The sequence below is a fragment of the Eubalaena glacialis genome, chromosome 11 (assembly GCF_028564815.1).
Source record: "Eubalaena glacialis isolate mEubGla1 chromosome 11, mEubGla1.1.hap2.+ XY, whole genome shotgun sequence".
NCBI classification, from domain to species: domain Eukaryota; kingdom Metazoa; phylum Chordata; class Mammalia; order Artiodactyla; family Balaenidae; genus Eubalaena; species Eubalaena glacialis.
Window position 1 is genome coordinate 43,214,153 of NC_083726.1, and position 21,689 is coordinate 43,235,841.

Genomic DNA, 21,689 nt, shown 5'->3' on the forward strand with positions numbered 1-21,689 from the left:
TTGTAAATTCAGTTTTCAGGTTAAACTCAAGTTCAGAACTTGTCAATTGTAAATTACCTCTCTTCTACTATTTCCCAGTTCTACCATGGCATTATGATTTTTCCTATCAGCTGGGCTTGACGCTTAGAAGTCTTTTGTCTCACACCCATGCAGGTCTAAGATCTACCTCCTCAATATCTTACACAGCCCTTCCTATAATTGAAGGTTACTACCATCTGCTGTGCCACGGGCCTTCATGACCTCCTGCTTGGATTTCAGCAATAACCTCCTGTTTCCCATCCCATCTCGATCACTTTCTCCTTCTATCCACCCCATATCTCTCTGCCAGATTGATTTTTTTCTAAAGCTCAGCTCTGAAACTGTCAGTGTTTCCCTGTTGCTGCCAAAATAAATATAAATCCTCAGATTCCCATTCAAGCCCCACCCAATTCCATTTCTCATCCCTGATCTCCCTATGTAGCATCTTCTATGGATAACTGCAGTAAAGTGCTTCTATACATTATTTCCCTCTGACTTCTCCATCTTCATCCCTTTGCCTCTACTGTCATTTGAATCCTACATATCATCCAAGGCTTATTTCAAATCTTATCTGCTCCATAAAGTAACTTGCTGGTGACCCCTTCCTTGAGGGATCTTTTCTCAGCCTCTTATCATATACCTCTCTTGTGGCATTTATCTAGATACTTACAGGTTGGTTATTTTTTTTTTCTCATGTAGTGGATATGAATTTACAACTCCAAATACTGATGATCAATAAATGGCAATTCAAAGATCATATTATATCTGACTCCAAGTCCCAATACCTCCAGATTAGCAGAGAATTCAGTTTTCCCTAGGTATGAATGAGAATTTATGAAGCTCACAGATATCCCACTGAGCTCATCATTTGGTTTCATTATCCAAGTCTTCACTATTCCTTGAATGGAACCTGCTGGCTGGAACATACCCTCTCTCCATGGTCTACTCTTCCCCTCTAAGCTCTGTCCTCCCATTTATGGTGCTGTTGGAAGGAGCGGCAGTCTCCTGCTACCTATGGATCCAGCTGAATTCTATTTCCTTTCCACTTGAGGGATATTTTTCCCCTCTCTTGACCCTCAAAGACACTCCTTTTGTTCTGCCTCTCCTTAATGGATACCGAATATTTTCACAAGTCATACCACCTTTCACAAAAGACAGAAGGACAGATTGCCTTCCTGTATTTCTGCTTTCTGCCCTGAAACATAAACCTCCCTGAGGCAAAGGAGCACTCCTCTTAGCCTGGGGGAGGCTGCAAAGTCACGGAGAGCAAACACGAGTTCTTAATCAGGAATCCAGCCGCACTTGTCCAAGTTTTCTGGTGACAGCAGTGGTCTTACTCATGTTTCTATCCTTTATAGCCTGTGCACATTGCAAAAGTATCTGGCTTAATAAATAGGCAGGACTCAAGAAAATTCAATCAGGAGATGTCCATTTTTTGTTTGTCTTGTTTTTTCTCTCTTAGTACCATCAAACATCCTATTGGTTCTCCTTTCTCTGCCTTTGGACAATATCTCAGGCAGATCCCTTAGCTTTACCTGTCACTTCCAAGTATTAGGACACTATTATTTCAGTAATTAGGAAATCCAGATCAGTCTAATGTCAAACTTCTGCTCTCTGGGACTTCCCTGGTGGCGCAGTGGTTAAGAATCCCCCTGCCAATGCAGGGGACACGGGTTCGAGCCCTGGTCCGGGAGGATCCCACATGCCACGGAGCAACTAAGCCCGTGCACCACAATTACTGAGCCTGTGCTCTAGAGCCCGTGCTCTGCAATGAGAGGCCACCGCAATGAGAAGTCTGTGCACCGCGATGAAGAGTAGCCCCTTCTCGCAGCAACTAGAGAAAGCCCATGCACAACAATGAAGACCCAACACAGCCAAAAATAAATAAATAATTTTTTTAAAAAACACAAACTTCTGCTCTCTTCATCTAGTTCAAAGCTTCTTCCCTTTCCCCTGCCCGTGCCCAGCCTATGCTCACAACCCTGGATTTAGGGAGGGGACTGTGGTCTGTCCTTGCTTCATGTCCTCCCCAGGATGCTATTGACTCATCCACATTTGGAGCAAAGGGTGGAGGGGAAGAAGGATGATAGGAAAAGGGGCAAAATATTATTTCTCCAGTGCTGTTTGAGTATCTCTCTTGGCCGTTGAATGCCTTTTCTCTCGTGGAAAAAAGCCCAATGCTGGCTCAGTTTTCTTGTGAGGAACGTTCGTCAGTTCTTTGAAGGACACTCCATGCCCACTTCCATAATTCCACTCTGCTCTATTCCCTGCTGCGTGTAATGCACTCTTTGGGTAGTTCCTACTCAGCTCTTCCGCTCAGCTGCTTTTCCTAGTATCCACTTGGCCCTCTAGAAAACATCATTCAGTCTTTCCTCACTTGTCCCCCGCCCCCTTGCTCCCGCTGAAACCTAGAAGATCAGGCCACTCTCCTTGCCCTGCCATCAGAGGCCAACAGGGGCCACCTCTGTCTTCATCAGGCACACACCCAAATTCCTATAGTCACATATAGGTTCTCGGCTCTGGTAGGAGAACTGGGGCACCTCATTGAGCATCTAGCTGGGGACTAGGTGAGCTGTCCCTTTCCCTTTGTGGCAGACGCCACACTCTTGGCTCTGAGAGGTTCTCTGACTGCTTCCTTCACCTGACTGGAGGTAGAGGAATATTCCAGAGCCCATTCTCCTGACAAATCTATTCAAAGAAAGCCTCTTTCCTCCAACAAATCCCTAGCCTTCTCTTAGACAAGCCGGAGGTGAGTGTTAGGCTAAGGGCCACAAAATCACATTTGGTCACTCTTAACAAATCCTGAATAGCTGTGTCCAGCGTCGCTCTTTTTAGAACTTGTAGTACTCCTGAGCTATCAGTCTCAGCTTTGGATTTCAGCTGCAATTCTGAGGCAACAGAAATACCTGTTGAATTAAATAACCTTCAGACCCATTCATTTCTTTGGGTATTTAAATGCAAAATAGTAAGTAAAGAAAATGACTTGACAAAACAAGGAAATGGCTTCATCCTTGTAAACACATTCTGAGCACCAGTTGGAATAGGCAGGTTGTCTGTCTCCCATCCCCTTAGTGTTGGAAAGGGGCCAGTTGGGTGTCCTGCAGCCTCTTGAATAGCCTTTCTTTATCAATTATGGTAGACCTTTTCTCGATCATTTTAATTTACTACATGGAAAATGTTGGTATAAGTAATTACATTTCAACTGCTTGGGGAACTTTTTCTTTTAATGTTTTTTAAAAGTTGCAGTTCTTGCCCCAAAATTAAGCTGCTGCTTATATTCAAGTACTGGTCCACTGGTTTCTGCCTTTCTGAGCCTAGAAAAATGACCATCACATTCACTGATTTCCTACCCCTCCATGGAAAAAAATAGTAACACACTATTCTAGAAAAACTGTTTGCATGACAGAAAATAGTCTTCAGATTCAGGCAGAGCCTTCCTTACCATCCAAGCAGCTTGTAGGCTTGGGGAGCCCATAAAAGGAGAGGTCACAGGGATGGGTGGACAGCTGGGGTAGGACCCAGAGACAGGCCCTGAAGGGGCCTGGAATTTCACCTTGTGACCTGGAGGAAGTGCTTGTGTTTGCATTTGTAACTTGTTTTTCTTTTAATCATTAAAAAAGAATCTTAACTTTGTCTGTGTTTCCTGGAACGTGACCTATGGACCATCTATATCAGAATCAGCTTGGAGAGCATGTGTAAATGCAGATGCCTGGATCCCACATAAGACTACAAATCAGGACCACAGCCTTGGGACCCTAGAATTTACACTTTCAATAAAAGCCACCTACCTCTCAAGTTTGAGACTCCCTGTAGGCTCTGCTGTCCTCGTTGGCACAGACACTCTGAAGAGGTGTCAGGCTCAGGGCTATTCATCGTCTTGAAGCAGAACCACCAAAGCCCCCAGTTTCAACTCCCTCTCCTTCCTGACAACCTGTCTTCCCAAAATACAGGTGTGCTTTGTCCCCTACTAGTCCCTGATTCTTTTTCTCTTTTTTCTTCATTTTCTTTTGTCTTCTACTTTGCCATTCTTATTCATTGAGATCATAGTTTTATTCAGTTAACCAGAGCCTTTAAGTTTCCATTTTTAGGGAAATTTTGCAGTTTGTCTCTCATGTCTCTCATGTCTCTCTCTGAATGAGTTACACTCTGACCAAGGTTAACCTAAGATGTACTACACATCTGCAAAATTTAAGAATACTTTTGGCCCCAAACTTGAGATACAATTTCCAAGTCCTACAACATCTTCTGGGAAATATGATCCCTTTATTTCAATGATTCCTTCCCCACTAGTTAGATAGACTTTGCTCTGCCTGCCTTCTCTCTTGGGAATAACATGATCATGGAAGAGCAGAACTAATGGGTAAGCTACCCCAAGTGTGTGTGTGTGTGGGGGGCCCTGTCCATATAAAAAATTGGAGCCTTGCCAAATCAGCTTGTTGGCATCATTCTGATGGACCAATCTCTTGTGATCCCGTGAAAGAAGCATTTGCTCAGCAAGCTGCCCTTCTGGCATTGAAGACTAGTGAGAGCATTCCAGGACGTCCCCACAGACCTGAGTCCAGGCTTACTGCCCAGATGGCATTGTACTTCAGCCTCCACCAGCTGAAACCCTGCAGGGCAAAGGAACCCAGAGCCCCAAGACTGGGTGTGGTCCTCACTCTAATGTTATGGCCTGCTGCTTCTATTCTAATGCTAGATACTATAGAAATTATGTCTCTCCCCTTCCCTTCTTCCTTCTTTCCTTTCTTTCTGTTCTGTCTTCATCTCTCACACACAGTCAGTTTCTGTTGTTCTCATGCAAGGTGCCTCACGCATTTGCAAGCTCACTCACTCTTCTCTTTCTCACACACCCTCACATTTGCTTTTATTCTAGGTTTCATGAAGACAGGAGAGTGGTGGAAAAATGTGACAGAATAAAAAAGGTATGAGCTAATAAATGTAGTAAACTTGGGGAAACAGCAAGGCCTGTTCATTCAGATTCCACTTAGTCTTAGAGAAGGATGTTCCTTTCCTCTGGGTTTAGGGAGAGCACCTCTCATGTAGAGTTTTATGTCCTGCTTCAAGGGAAGGTCAAAAATCTTTCTTGCACATGCCATATCTCAAATTCCTTCAGCTTAAAAATAGATGATATGTCAAGGTGTTATACGTTGAACCCTGTCGCAAGGGAGGAGGGAGTTTGTCTAGGGTCCTTACTTAGGCTGTGAAAGGTAATTAGAGCTTCCTGGATATGGAACTATATAGAATTTATTTGGAGGCAATTATATAAGAAACAGGGCACCTAAATGGAGGCAGTTGTTCCATCAGGAAATGTAGATGCTGATGCAGGAATGCTGCCGGCAGCAGTGCATGGGAGTCGCGGCAGTGGGGACATTGCCAAACGTACTGAGTGTGCTGGAGGACAAGATCATTCCAGTTTTCTATAGAAGCCCCCAGATTGGGGTATGCAAATTACAAAGCTATGGAAAGAAGGATTTGAGTTCTCTTTTTCCCGGCTGAAAATTTCTTGTTTCAATGCTGATGACATAGTTCATCAGCTAGATCATTCCATAGAATAGCTAAAACCATCTGGACACAATCAGGGTATTCCCAAACCTGCACTCTTGGAGCACGGACAGTATTCATGAGTCTTCTAATTGGCCGACCCTGCCTAAGGTGCAAATGCATATGAAATTATTAACAATGGAAAAGCATAGGTTACAGAAAATGTTTCCTTCTGAAGGGAATCGCTGATGGCACATCAATTTCTGATACCAGAGGCATGGAAATATGTCTGCCATAGAGTCGCAGAATTTTTGAGTTAGTAGATTGAGGTCATTAGTTTACACCTCTCAGTCAGTGAAGTATTTTCTAGAGCATGTCAATAATAATAATAACCACTAAATAATAAGGAGGTAATGGTACCTCATCTTTATGGAGCCCTTACTCTTAATTTACACTCTCTTATTTAATCCTCATATCATATCAGCAAGCTAGGTGGTATTTTCATCCCTCATTTCACCGGGAAGGAAACTGAAGCTGTTAAGTAAAGCAGCTTATCTCCAAGTCAATACCGTGAGTGAGCGGGAGAGCCAGGGTTGATATTAAAATATTTAACCACAGGTGTGGCCAAGGCATGAGCCAATGAGAACAGACAGTGGTCCCTGGAGGTCCCCTACTAGGCCAGGAATTAACTCTTTAAGTAATTGGACCTGGGGGAGTGGGGCTGGGGGAAGGTTTCTGGGACACCCAGGTTTGCTGGGAGTGAGGATGGAGCGCACTTGGGTACTCAGGGAAAGAGTTATTCACCAGCCTTTTCACTTACTCTAAATGTCTTGGGAGATTACCTAGGATGGAGGAACAATGCTGGCAAGAAATCTCATTCCATTCTTCGTTTATATCTGCTAGAGTAATGATTCTTTTTTTTTTTTTAACATCTTTATTGGAGTATAATTGCTTTACAATGGTGTGTTAATTTCTGCTTGATAACAAAGTGAATCAATTATGCATATACATATGTTCCCATATGTCTTCCCTCTTGCATCTCCCTCCCTCCCACCCTCCCTATCCCACCCCTCTAGGTGGTCCCAAAGCACCGAGCTGATCTCCCTGTGCTATGCGGCTGCTTCCCACTAGCTATCTATTTTACATTTGGTAGTGTATATATGTCCATGCCACTCTCTCACTTTGTCACAGCTTACCCTTCCCCCCCTCCCCATATCCTCAAGTCCATTCTCTAGTAGGTCTGTGTCTTTATTCCCGTCTTACCACTAGGTTCTTCATGACCTTTTTTTTTTTTTTTCCTTAGATTCCATATATATGTGTTAGCATACTGTATTTGTTTTTCTCTTTCTGACTTACTTCACTCTGTATGACAGATTGTGACTCCATCCACCTCACTACAAATAACTCAATTTTGTTTCTTTTTATGGCTGAGTAATATTCCATTGTATAAATGTGCCACGTCTTCTTTATCCATTCATCTGATAATGGGCACTTAGGTTGCTTCCATGTCCTGGCTATTGTAAATAGATCTGCAAAGAACATTTTGGTACATGACTCTTTTTGAATTATGGTTTTCTAAGGGTATATGACCAGTAGTAGGATTGCTGGGTCGTATGGTAGTTCTATTTTTAGTTTTTTAAGGAACCTCCATACTGTTCTCCATAGTGGCTGTATCAATTTACATTCCCACCAACAGTGCAAGAGGGTTCCCTTTTCTCCACACCCTCTCCAGCATTTATTGTTTCTAGATTTTTTGATGATGGCCATTCTGACCGGTGTGAGGTGATACCTCATTGTAGTTTTGATTTGCATTTCTCTAATGATTAATGATGTTGAGCATTCTTTCATGTGTTTGTTGGCAATCTGTATATCTTCTTTGGAGAAATGTCTATTTAGGTCTTCTGCCCATTTTTGGATTGGGTTGTTTGTTTGTTTGTTATTGAGCTGCATGAGCTGCTTGTAAACTTTGGAGATTAATCCTTTGTCAGTTGCTTCATTTGCTAATATTTTCTCCCATTCTGAGGGTTGTCTTTTGGTCTTGTTTATGGTTTCCTTTGCTGTGCAAAAGCTTTTAAGTTTCATTAGGTCCCATTTGTTTATTTTTGTTTTTATTTCCATTTCTCTAGGACCTGGGTCAAAAAGGATCTTGCTGTGATTTATGTCATAGAGTGTTCTGCCTATGTTTTCCTCTAAGAGTTTGATAGTGTCTGGCCTTACATTTAGGTCTTTAATCCATTTTGAGTTTATTTTTGTGTATGGTGTTAGGGAGTGTTCTAATTTCATTCTATTACATGTAGCTGTCCAGTTTTCCCAGCACCACTTATTGAAGAGGCTGTCTTTTCTCCACTGTATATGCTTGCCTCCTTTATCAAAGATAAGGTGACCATATGTGTGTGGTTTTATCTCTGGGCTTTCTATCCTGTTCCATTGATCTGTATTTCTGTTTTTGTGCCAGTACCATACTGTCTTGATTACTGTAGCTTTGCAGTATAGTCTGAAGTCAGGGAGCCTGATTCCTCCAGCTCCATTTTTCGTTCTCAAGATTGCTTTGGCTATTCAGGGTCTTTTGTGTTTCCATACAAATTGTGAAATTTTTTGTTCTAGTTCTGTGAAAAATGCCAGTGGTAGTTTGATAGGGATTGCATTGAATCTGTAGATTGCTTTGGGTAGTAGAGTCATTTTCACAATGTTGATTCTTCCAATTCAAGAATATGGTATATCTCTCCATCTATTTGTATCATCTTTAATTTCTTTCATCAGTGTCTTATAATTTTCTGCATACAGGTCTTTTGTCTCCTTAGGTAGGTTTATTCCTAGATATTTTATTCTTTTTGTTGCAATGGTAAATGGGAGTGTTTTCTTAATTTCACTTTCAGATTTTTCATCATCTGTATATAGGAATGCATATATGTATATAGGAATATAGTGTATAGGAATGCAAGAGATTTCTGTGCATTAATTTTGTATCCTGCTACTTTACCAAATTCATTGATTAGCTCTAGTAGTTTTCTGGTAGCATCTTTAGGATTCTCTATGTATAGTATCATGTCATCTGCAAACAATGACAGCTTTGCTTCTTCTTTTCCGACTTGGATTCCTTTTATTTCTTTTTCTTCTCTGATTGCTGTGGCTATAACTTCCAAAACTAGGTTGAATAACAGTGATGAGAGTGGGCAAGAGTAGTGATTCTTAATTTTTTTTTTTTTTTGAGTCTGATGGTCTGATATCCTTCTAAGAATCTAACAAAAGGAACAGACTATCTTTCTAGAAAACACACATTGGTACGTGCACACATGCATGAAACACACATGAAACATAATTTTGAGTTCAAAGAGCCCTAGAATTAAGAATCAGTCCTCCACATGGGTGCACCCATATATACTGACCCTCTTTTTGCCATTTTGCCACTCTTCCCAGCCCCAGCCTGGGTGGAACAGCCTCAGGTCTATGTGACATAACAGCTAAGGAAGGCAGGAACAAAGGAGGAATGACAGGAAATCTGTTCTTCCTATCCCAGGTTGAATAACTGAACACAGTTTTCCATAGAAATATGTTTCTATCTGTTTATCACTTTCTAGATTATCGTTAGGTCCATATTGCTGGTATCTTGAGTTAACAGGTTGTGAGCTTGCATGGGGACAGAACCACTCATCTTCTTTCTCTGGGAAAATGTGTTTAATCTGTTCCAACCAAACAACCTCTGAATGAAGCTTTGGAACTTCTAAGTTGGGTTCTTAGTAAGTTGGGGACAGACTGTGCTCCATTTGTGAAAGAGGAGAAAATATCGTATTAGCCGTGTAATTGGGCTGCAAGCCCAAAGACTTAAAAGGATGCACGTTATGGAAAGTACTATTTTTAATTTAAAAAATTGAAATATATACCGCATGACGTTAGGACTCTGTGCTTTTAAACCCCCTCATGTCCTCTGTGACCTAATGCATCACCATGGTGTTGGTAAGTGTAGGGAAGGCTGTGCTTTTTCCAGCTGGTAAGAATTTTTACGTAGACATAGATTTTTTCTTAAAAAATCTTTTTGCAAGGCTGAATAACCAGCTATTTTAATGATCTAAACCACCTAAAATTTCAGTACTTTGGATTCGATTTTGATGCATAGTGTTCTATAGAAAGCACAAGCAAAAATGTATAATTCATGAATGATGTGGTACATTCATGATTTATTTACAGCCCAGAACTCCTGGTAACTCAGAGAACATCAAACACCCTACACCCTGGCCTGCCATTTAAAGCAGCATCTAGGAAAAAAAAGGACAAGACAGAACACAGGAGATGTACTGTTAACTTTATATAAGGCAATGAGTAAAACACCTAAATATTTGCCAAGAAATAAATTGAACAATGATAGAAATAAAACATGGCTTTGAGAAAACTAGAAGTATCAGGAGATTGACTATTGGTGCCATGAGAGAAGTTGTATATGCTATTATTTGTCACGGCCTTCTCTGTCTGCTTTTTCCTAATTAATTCTTCATCATATCTTGTGATTTTTTTCAGTCTTCCTGAGTATTCCTATTTCCTAATAAAATTTTAACTACGAAAAAACCCTAAAATCCCTAGGACGGTTAGGAGAGGGACATAATTCTGTCAGTTTTCCAACACAGTTACTAGTTCGTTGTTTCACAAAACATTCTGTTACATATCACAGGTCCCTGTCACTCCTTACCAGCACTGGCATCATCCTTAGCCCGCACATTCTCAGCTGGGAGGCTATTTCAGGCGTGACTCCTCACTGGGTGGTGCGTTACATTAATCTGGAGTCACTCCGTTGATGATCGAACAAAGAGTTGTGGGGGTGGCTAGGTGGGAGTAAGGATAACAAAGTGTCCTCTTTTGGTAAAATTATATTTTCCTCTCCACAAAAAAGCGACTGTCTCTATTAAACTGGTAAAATGGTTAATAAAAAATAAAAAATTATTTTTAAATCCTCCATGAGTTTTCATAAAATGCAACTCCATGTGCATTGGAGACCTCAAGGCTGAAGGACACTCTCCACCTGGCCCCAGGCCCAGGGGACAGTGTATGTCCCCTGAGCTGGGGCAGGGATCAGATGGGAGGCCTAGCTACCCAGGCCTGGACTGACCCTTTTGTCACAGTTGAGGCGAATTATCAGTGGTGGACAAGCTTTTGGTGAAACGTGAGTGGTTCATTTTCCTAGGGGTCATCAAGTTCTGCCTTCTCCAGAAACCCCCACCCCACCCTGTTACAGCGCCTTTGTCTTTATTAACGATAAAACCCCAACTTTGACAAATCCCTGTTCCAGGGGGCGTTGTGGGGTTGGAATCCTCACCATGGATCGCCTCCTTCCACCTTTTGTACAGGTGGGATAGATGGAAATAATCACGGTCCCTGGGAGAGATACTTTGGCAGGTGGTCCTTAGCATGGATTTTACCTCTTTTCCTTCTCTTCAAATATAACTAATTCTTGTGGGAGTTTGTCTTAGTCAGCTCAGGCTGCTATAAAAGTTGCCATAGATTGAGTGGCTTATAAACAACAGACATTTATTTCTCACAGTTCTGAAGGCTGGGAGGTCCAAGATGAAGGTGCCTGCAGATTCAGTGTCTCATGAGGGCAACTCCTCCTGCCTTGCAGTTGGTTGTCTTCGTACTGTGTCCTCACATGGCAGAAAGAGGGATCATCTCTCTCGTGTCTCTTCTTGTAAGGGCACTAATCCCATTCCTGAGGGCTCCACCCACATGACCTAATACCTCCCAAAGGCCCCACCTCCAATTACTACCGCATTGAGGATCAGGGCATCAACATATGGACAGGGAAGGGGGCGGGGGGATGCAAACATTCAATCCATATCGGAGTTTATTCCTAAGTAAAAAACAAACAAAAGAAAAGAATAAAACAAGAACTTTGAAGAGCAAAAGACACTCAGTGGGTTAAAGCCATGAGGAGAATGGGGGTCCTGGCTCCCTTTTGCAATTTGACCACCCTACACATTCACCCTCAAACCTGCTGCATTGTTAGCTGTGGTTGCCCCAGGGACCTAATAATTTTAAGGCTTTGCAGGAGGCATATTAGCCCATATGGGCAAGCAGAGTAGCATTTAGGGTGACATGTGAGGCAGGACTCCTTTTTCATGTCCAATTTTGCTATTTCCAAGCCTGTCGTTAGAGCACAATATGTGTGATGTCCACTACAGCAGGTACCAGGCTGAAGGCCTCTCAAGAGGATCATAAATGAAGACAGACTAGCTCCATTAAGTATGTTGTAAAATAAATTATTCTTCTACTACTTTTCCTCCCTTGGGTTTTTGAGTTAGTCTGTGTGATATTATTAGCATCTGTCTTACTTTCTCCTTTAGGACAAAGAATAAAGTCAGTTGCTTTAGAAGAAAGTATAAACATCTTGTCAAACAAAGAGGAAAATTGGGCTCTTTGGAATGTGCAGGCCCCGATTAAATAGGAAAAGGGGAAGCAGACCCCAAGTCATAGAAGCAAGGGTTACAGAATAGAATAAACTTTTCAGTGGGGAAATCTTGGACTCTGTATGGACGCTGTCCCATAAATATCTCCCACAAGCCACACATACCACTGATCTAAGTCCACCAGGCAGCCTAGATTATGATGCTTCTAGGGAGACTGAATCTATAGACACAACATTAACAAATGACCTATGAACAGACCAAATCCTGTGAACCAGCTTTGCTGTGAGTAAGACCATCTGAAACAGCAGTATCAGCAGGGATGGGGTCTCTGAGATCAACGGCCACTGCAAGGCTAGAAGTGGGGCATGGGGATGGGAGACTTTCTAAGAAATCTGCTTTTGCTAAAATGGGGTCCTCATCTAAAACTCTCTCTAGAGCAGACTACCAGGATCAGAACCGGTCTCCTGCCATGACCTGTAGTGACCAGTGGGCAGCTCACCTAAAATGGGATTGAGCCTAGAGCATGTCAGCCTCTGAGGTAACCCAGAGTGTGGGCCAGAGAAAAACAGCTAAACAGGCTGTTTATTTCAAAATTCTCAAATTCTCTAGTCTGCATGATAAGTACGGTACAGTGAACAAGGGGATTCAGCCGGAGCTGGAATTGATCAGACATGAGTTGCACACAATGGCATATAGGTTTTAACTGGCACACTAAGCCCTCCTGGCTCATAGTTGCTCTCTGGAGTGTTGTGTTAAGGAGGATCCTGAGCCTGAATCTGAGCCCAACAGGAAAGAGGACCATGATCAGTGGCAATATCTACCATGGGCCAGGATTGGAAGAATAGCGGCCATGTGACATATACGTACCATCTCTGAACACACACTGACAGTAATGCTCTGGGCCTGGAAAAGTAGGCTGGAATCTAGTCATGGAAAGCTTCAAATATCAGACTCAAGAGTCTGCCCTTCACTTTGTGGAATTTTGTGGTTCGTTTGGTCAGAGCAGTACTAAAAATATGGAATGTAAATGTCTTTAGCAGGATCCATTCTCTCCACCTGGCAGCAAGCCTCCACAGCTCCCTGTCATCCTAAACATTCAGTCACATCTTACACCTAAATCACCTGAAGGTATTTGAGTTTGCAGCCCTGTTGCAGGAATTAGAGAATCATTGATGGATTGCGAGCTGGATTGTGAGCTGAAAAATGACATGCTCAGAACAGATTTTAGGAAGATTATTCTTGCAAAGATATAAAAGATGGATTGGAGGGAAGGAAAAAGTAGAAGTTGCAATACCAGTTAAGAAGTTCTTGGAACCCTTCACTTAAGTTACATAGACCTAAACTAGGACTATGGGAATAAAAAGAGTGAGCTAAGAGTAGTGCAGAAGTGATACCAAGGTGTAGATTGGGTGTAGTAGGTGGAAAGAAGAGAGACTTCAAAATAATGTCAAAGTTTAAACCTGAGGGCCTGGGTGAAGACTGGTGATACCATTAATAGATATAGGGAATTCAGATAGAGGAACAGCTTTAGGCTGGGATGTAGGAAGGAAGGAGATGAGTGGATGAATTGTAGAACCCAGTTATTTTTCTGATGATGCTACTGTTATATGGACTCACAACACAGCATTTTCCTGAGAAAACCTGTGAGTTAAACATGGTGTCTTGGGCTCCCCTGGTGGCGCAGTGGTTGAGAATCCACCTGCCAATGCAGGGGACACGGGTTCGAGCCCTGGTCCAGGAAGATCCCACATGCCGTGGAGCCACTAAGCCCGTGCGCCACAACTACTGAGCCTGCGCTCTAGAGCCCGCGAGCCACAACTACTGAGCCCGCGTGCCACAACTACTGAAGCCCACGTGCCTAGAGCCCGAGCTCTGCAACAAGAGAAGCCACCACAATGAGAAGCCCGCGCACCGCAACGAAGAGTAGCCCCCGCTCGCCTCAACTAGAGAAAGCTGCGCGCAGCAACGAAGACCCAGTGCAGCCAAAAATAAATAAATAAATTTATAAAAAACAAAACAAAAAAATATGGTGTCTTGTCCTATCTTTTCCAAGACTAATGGAGGGAGTCCAATTTGGACAGCTGGCTGGGATTAAAGGTTTAGCCAGTGGCCATGGAATAGAGCCAAATTAGCTGGGATAGAATCTGTGCCCTTGACCAGAAGAGCAAAGGACTAACTGGTAATCAGCTTCAGCCATTTAATCAGGTATTGGTTTCCTGTCCTCAGCTTCTTGCCAGCTGGATGGTCGCCTTGCCTTACCGCCTGGCACAGCTTTGGGTAGATGTCACGCTGAACTTGTTTGATGCCTCACCTCTCTCGGTCAAGTGTGGGATTGATGGGGTGAGCACGATAGGGAATGGGAAAGTATGGCTAGGCCAACAACAAGTGTGGGTACAGTCTTGCTGGATGCCTAGGATTGCACCTTGCCTGCCCATTGGGTCCAGGAGTCCTGCTTCATGATGCCAGATGTGGGGCTTGCTAGTGACCCTTGCCACACACCCCCCACCCAACATCTTGTCATCAATACTTCATGCCAAGACCCGTTCTCACCTGTTGAGTCCCAGTTCAGTTATCAATTAATTTAGTGGCTTGGTATAACCTTTTTGTTGTTTTTTCATGCTTGTATAGATTGACTGGGGCTCAAGTGAATGTCTCACGGGACCTTCACACGTCTGTGGATGGGGCTAGAATATCCAAGATGCTTCATTCACATGTCTGGTTCCTTGGCAGGGACAGCTGGAAGCTAGACTCAGCTGGGCTACTGATGGCTGGGTCTCTTCCTCTCACCATACAGTCTCCGGCCTCTCCATTTTTCATATGGCCTGCTCACATGGTCTCTCCAGCAGGTAGCTGAACGTCTTATACGGTGCCCAGGGATTTCCAAAGCACAAAAGCAAAAGCTTCCATGCTTTCTGGTGACTTAAGCTCAGAACTGGCACAGTGTCACTTCTGCCTTGTTGTGTTAAACTGAATCATACAGCCAGCTTACGTTCAGAATGGGAAGGGACTTCTTAAGGATGTGAATATTGGGAGGTGCAATTCACTGGGGGGGCGGGCATCTGATGGCTTCACATCTGTCTCTGAATAAAATCCTCTAAGGAGCTCTGGGAACTGTACCCCACACCCTCTGACCTCAACTCATCCTCTCTCCCTCCCTCCCCCAATTCTCTCTAGCTACACTGGCCCCTTGCTTTCCTTCAGCCTGGGAGAGGTGGGGGGAAAGGAGACATCAGGGAGGTGGTGGTGAGAGCCTGAGTGGGTCTTGCCAGACATGTAGGAATCATTTAGGAAGACAGTTAATGGTAAGGGAATCCCAAGAAAGGGTAGAACATTTAAGAGCACTGAGGATTTTGAAAATTGCCAATTGTGTGATTAGAACATAGAGTAGCTCTTGGGGTATTACAGAAGATGAGGCTAAGAGACAAATTATGAAGGAAATTATGTGCCAAGCCAAAAAATTTCATTTTGGTTCCCTAGATATTGAAGGGTTGTAAGCAGGAAAAACTTGATTAGATTTGCATTTTAGAAAGAGCACTCTTTGGCAGTTTGGAAGATGCAAAGTTCGTGGGCCCATGAAAGATGAGGTGGAGTAGAGATGATCATAATTGTCTTCTATCCAATCAGTGAATGAAAGATTCTTTGTAATATCCAGTCCCCATCTGTTCCTGTTGAGGCCCAGGAACTATCTCTTCATGCTCTTTCTCGTTAAATATGCTGTTCCCAGCTAATTTATATCTTCCACTGCAAGAAAAAGGTAGCAACACAGTTATTACTCAAATGTCGTGGCTTTCGCAAGCTATTTCTGTAGAAACAATATAGATCTTTTTGCTCCTGCAGTTCCCTAAAATCAGTTATTTCGCACTGGTTGTATCATTACTCCTGATGTGGCAACATCCATCATGCTGCCTGTCACACTGGCTTCCAGTGATCCTCTCGGAGATTGTTATTCTCTCAGAGATCATTATCATTGATCATGATCACCATGCAAGTCTTGTCCAGGGGATGCAGGAAAATGTGAACCATAATTCATTTTCTGCTCATGTTAAATTTATTGTTCAGGATTTTATACCTTAAATGTAAAATAGCTCATATTCCAACCATGACTTCTTTTGAACTCTTTAGACCATAATCGCTGCATTCCTAGAATGTTATCTCTTTTAACATTGAACACACTCTGAACTTCCACACCACCACCTTCAGTGAGGATGGGAGAGGAGCCTGTGGATCTAATGGGAAGAGCACAGATCCATTTACTCAAGGAATGTCCATCCCTCATCTGGCAGGCCTTAAGACCTACCTGGGAGAACACGATGTCACCATATCAATCAGAGGAAAGAAAGGACATTGATCAGAAGGCCTGCTGCTGCTGCACAGCAATGATCTCAAAGGCCTTGGAGGAGACAGGTGTGGTCACTCCTGAGGACTCCCTGATATGTGGTACGTCGCCTGCAAAAGGAGTGGGGTGACTGCCCTGGGTGCCAGCAACAAAGATTAGAGGTAAAGGATTCCTGCTACCACTGTCAATACCCTTGGGTGCGCGAGACCAGAGATGGCACTGTAGTTGGAGCATGGACACTCAAGAGCCAATGCACAGGCCCGCAGATGCAGCTCAAGTCCGAAGATGGGCAGTGGACTATCAGTTGTCCAAAGCCCTGATTTTTTTCTTACGTCTTTTGTGAGTGTCAGTAACCCCAAATCAGAATGTCAGCACTACTCTGGCAACCCAGTCTTAAACTATCTTGTGAAATAAATACTGCATTGGCCAGTAGGAACAATCTGCTTGTCAGTCTGCACTCCTGGAACTGGGGCTTGGCCATGTGATCCCAGAAAAACCCCATAGGGGCAAGCTCCAGAGTTCCTTGGGACAACTGGTTGACCATCCATACCAGGTAGAGTTTCAGAGAGCACTCTGAAGAGGAGAAACAGGGACAGGAACCATGCGGGCTACGAAGTAACTTGCCTGGATGGCACTGCTGTACCCAGCCAGTCCCAGGCACTGAAGGGAACTTAGAAATGTTTTTTAAAATTTTATTTATTTTATTTATTTATTTTTTGCTGTGTTGGGTCTTCATTGCTGCGCGTGGGCTCTCTCCAGCTGCGGGGAGCAGGGGCCACTCTTTGCTGCAGCGCGCAGGCCTCTCATTGCGGCGGCCTCTCTTGTTGCGGAGCATGGGTTCTAGGCGTGTGGGCTTCAGTAGTTGTGGCACGCGGGCTCTAGAGCACAGGCTCAGTAGTTGTGGCGCACGGACTTAGTTGCTCCACAGCATGTGGGATCCTCCCAGACCAGGGCTCGAACCCGTGTCCCCTGCATTGGCAGGCGGACTCTCAACCACTGCGCCACCAGGGAAGCCCTGGGACTTAGAAATTTTTGAGGAAAGCCCTCTAAAACATGAAGCCCACTTTGTGGCAAGGTGCCCTGCTTGCCCATGTCTAAGTGTGGTGCTCACAGTTTAAGGGGCACTGGATTGAATTGCTAGTGATTCATTTGAGAGACTCTTAGAAGAAGCTAAGGGAAATGATCCATAATAATGATTTCCAAACTCTTCTCCCCCCTCCCCTTCTCTTGAACATATATACACACACACACACATATATATATTTATTTATTTATTTTTTTTTTTTTTTTTTTCAAACGGCTCTTACAAGGAACACCAGTATGTAAACAGATACAAGCCCACATCATGGTGGTTGAAGTGGGTCATAAGGGCTAGAATCAGGGGTACTGAACTCAGGGCTGATGGCTGAGTTCAGTACCCCTACCCCGAGACACCTCTGTCTCTATGGAACACTAGGAAAACGATAGGCCTCCATGGAACACAGTTTGAAAACCACACATCTAAAGACTGTGCACACAGCCTGGTGGTTGAAGTCTGAATTGCTGCTCACTCTACTGTTAGTATTGTAGCCATCCACTAATATTTCCCACGTGGTGTTTTCTAATTGGCTTTGGAAGTTTGTTGAACTTAAAGCCACTTTAACTTTTTCAGTTTTCCTTTTTCCTCAGGAATCCAGTTCAAATCTTTGTTAAGTCTTATCGTTCTCCCCTGCTTCCAACTGCCCTACATAAGACTATAAGGAAATTTTAGATAAGGGAGTTGTTGTTATTTATAGACAATTTATAATAACTCCCCCCAAAAGGAAATACCAAAAGAGTAAAATAATCTACCCAAATCCTTACAACCAAATGAATTGGAGTGAAACATGTCAGTGAGTATCCATACTTGTGCTTGGTTCTGTGTGAAGGACGGTGTCCCTGCAATTTCATTTAAGGCCCACTTGGAAATGATTTATTTTCACTGGAAAGTCATCCAATTTTTTCTTCCAAAATCCCTTTATCAAATGGCTCCAGGAGGGTTTCACTGTTTTCTCGAGAAGAACAGTAAAGCTATTGTGCCTTAAACTGGAATGACTGACAGCAAAGGAGGCCGAACTTAGTGCCTTTGCACCACAGATAAAAGGGCTGCTTTGAAATTCTTGCCGACCAGTTGACAGTATTTTCATTATTTCTGGAAGCCTAACACTGGAAACCTTTTAAAGGAGCAGGACTTTGTGTCCCACACCCAGGGTAAATTAGCTGAAATAGTGCACATTCTACCTCTCCTGAAGCTTCCAGAGGCTAAAGGCTGACGACCTACAAAAGTGACTTCACTAAAGATGTAGAAATGAAACCCAAACGGGTTGTAGGGATATCAGATCAAACCTGACCACTGAAGAAAATGTGGAACAACCGAGAGGAATCTCTATTTCAGTGGCCTGCAAGCTGAAGCCTGGCTAGAAACTGGGCAGAGGGTTGCAGAGAGTAGGAGCCAGAACAGGGGCAGGGTCTCTTCCACTGGTGGATGGAGTAAGTTAATGAAAGAGGAACTGCCTTTTCAACACTTTTCTCTTTGAGTGCTTGCAAAGTGAGCTCTGTTGTTTTAGCCCCACGTCTTACCGATCCTTGAAATGGTGCCGCTGTGGGAGAATTGCTCAGACTTGCTCCTACTGTCCTCCTTCTCCCTCTACTGTCAACAGTGCCACCTGCAAGGTGCCTTCAAGTGGGGAAGGACACTTTATCAACCCACACATTTGAGCATCAATCAGGGCACAGTTCAGTGTCACCTCCTCTGAAGCCTCCTTGTTCCTTTTATTCAGAATTAAGCTATGCTACCACCATGAGCTTTAAATCTTAGCTTTACGCAGGATGCCTTGCACTTTATTATGTTGTGTATTTTAATGAGGTGATCCCTGTAGACACGAATCCTGTCTTATTTACACTCTGTTCTCTGTCAGCATCCACACCACACTTGTCTTTTCTGGATTTTCAGATCCTTGGATGTTAATTGAGAATGCCACATGCTTGGTAGATTTAAAAACAAATAAACATCGGTTTATTGGCCATTGTGATGACACTTTTTGTGGAGTACCTCTCTATGTCTATTCCTCACTTTTCTATTGAGTCAGTCACCTGGCTTTTTCATATTGGTTTGTAGGGTTACATATTCTGGATAACAATCCTTTGTCAGTTGTGAGTATTGCAAATATCTTCTCCCACTCTGTGGCTTCTCTTTTCATTCTCTCAATGGTGTCTTTTGGTGAAAAGAAATTCCTAGTTTTATATAGTCCAATTCATCATTTTATTTACAGCTAGTGTGTCTCAAGAAATCTTTGCCTAGTCCCAAATCATAAGGGTAGTCTCCTAAATTTTCTTCTAGAAGCATTATTTTCCTTTTCATGTTAACTAGTCAATCAATCGTGATCAACTTTTTCTAGACAGGTGTGTAAATATCTACAGCTCTCAAGGTCACCATCACTCAGCCTAGTTCTGTCAATACTTACAAACGCATAGTAATGCCCTGTGTAAGTTCTCAAACATTTACCTCTAATACCTTAAAAGAGAATGTTAGTCAAGTTCATAAAGTTTTCTACACTTCACTTACTTCACTGGGGCCCTTCGAACACAGAGCTAGACTAAGAGAGGCAGAAAAGATGGTTTGTCAAAAAAAAGAATCTTTGCTGTTAAACAGAGCCAGGTTTAAATCCCAGTGCAACTTCTTAGCTGTTTGTGACCTTGGGCAAATTACTTAATTGCTTTCAGCCTTGGTTTCCTGATCTGGAAGATGGGGATAGTAATAGCTAAGATGTTGGAATGTTTGCTACGTGCCAGAATCTATGCCAAGTGCTTCATCTGCGTGATCTCACGTAAGCCTCAAGGCAACCCTAATAGTTATGTACAGTTAATATTGTATTATGTCCTCTTACTGATGATAAAAAAGCCAAACAGCAAGTCAGTGGTGGATCCATGATTTAAATCTGGGTAGGCTGACCCCAGAGCTCACATATGTAAACACTGTGCATACTTCAATACTAAAAATCAAAAGCCCTGTTGTGACAATAAAATGAAATAAGCCATGTAGAGTGCTTAATTCAGTGTCTGGACCCTATTAAGTGCTTAATAAATATTAGAGTTTGTGAATACAATGATAATCAAGGAACTAATTTAATTTGTATTATCCCCATTGCCAGGCACTTTGAAAGTTAGAGCTAGAATCCTCATTTGCTTTGGGAAATGACACGAAGAAATCTTTTGAGTTACAGGTGAGAATATCATGAACATCATATGTTGGTATGATTGAGGTTAGAAATACTTACTGATTACACAACCAGCATCATAATCAATGAATTGCTTAGTTTTCCTCCGTTCTGTCTTTCCTTCCTTTATTCTTTCACTCAGCAAATATTTATTGAGCATTTAGTATGTGCCAGGCCCATTCTAGGAGCCAGTAACACAGCAGTGAACACAACAATCAAATTCTCTGCCCCGTGAGCTTACATTCTGACTGGGGAAGATAGACAATAAATAAACAGGTAACTATGTAATATTTAGTAAGTGCTCTGAAGGTACGTAATGCAGATTAACATAATAGAAGGTGAAGAGGCAGGGGGCAAAGGGGATTCATTTATGAAAAGGGAGTCCAGGGAAGGCTGCTTTGTTGAGGTAACATTTGAATCGACACCAAATGAAGTGAGGAGGAGAGCCACGAGGCTACTTGGGGACAGAGGATTGCAAGTGGAGGAAAGCAGTAGTTTCAAAGGCCCTGAGGTGGGAGTGTATTAGAAATATTCAAGGAACTGCAAGGAGGCCAGTGTGACTGGAGTAGAGTGAGCATGGGAGTAAATGAGACCAGAGAGGTATATTAGGCCAGATCATGGAAGGCCTTAGGGCCTTGGTAAGGGAGGGTATTAGTGAGAGGTAGTTTTACATAATAGTTGAGAACGTAGTTTCTGTCAGCAAATTCTCTAAGTTCAAATGCTAGCTTTACTGTTTATGTGACCTTGAGCATTTTATGGTACCTCTTTGTGTCTCATCTGTACAGTTTCCTCATCTGTAAAACGGGTTTAACAATATTGAATTAAGCTTAAGCAAATTCTGGCAATTTTTTTTTTGCATCTAGGTAAAGAGCTGAAATTAAAGCATTTCTTTTTTGAACTTGTAATTTGTGGAAGGTGTTAAGCCTTTGCTTGCATAAATACCAAAAATGGATTTTGTATTAACTATATAGAGGGTGGTGTTTCAGACTATTACCATGAGATAATTGACAAAAGAGTATCAGTGGTAGTATTTCACTAATTGGTGATAGTACTAATCATTAATTACAGTGGCTAATCAGTGATAGTATTTCAATCAACAAATGACTTTGCATGTTACCAGTGAGTTTCCAATGAGACTTGAGAATAGGTCTGAGTCTGAACGCCTGTGAGACTACATATCAGAATGAACTTTCTCCCAGACTTATTCAGAGCCTTTCATTAAGATGG

The 21,689-nt window shown here is 42.7% G+C and overlaps 1 protein-coding gene across 17 annotated transcripts in view; it reads left to right on the top strand.

Moving 5' to 3' along the window:
• BBS10 (Bardet-Biedl syndrome 10) overlaps window positions 1-21,689 on the top strand; it is a 180,268-nt gene that overhangs the window by 31,105 nt on the left and 127,474 nt on the right. For 2 of the 17 annotated variants that reach the window (XR_009702513.1, XM_061204949.1), the window contains one exon: window positions 16,175-16,222. The exons of 13 other annotated variants lie outside the window; for them this stretch is intronic. Coding sequence is in view for 2 of the 4 variants with exons in the window: in XM_061204949.1 (XP_061060932.1) it covers window positions 16,175-16,181 (7 nt within the window). In the remaining 2 variants the exon portion in view is untranslated. Of the gene's footprint in view, window positions 1-16,013; window positions 16,079-16,174; window positions 16,223-21,689 lie in introns of those variants that run through there. 2 more of the 17 variants (XR_009702507.1, XM_061204948.1) reach the window with 1 other exon arrangement.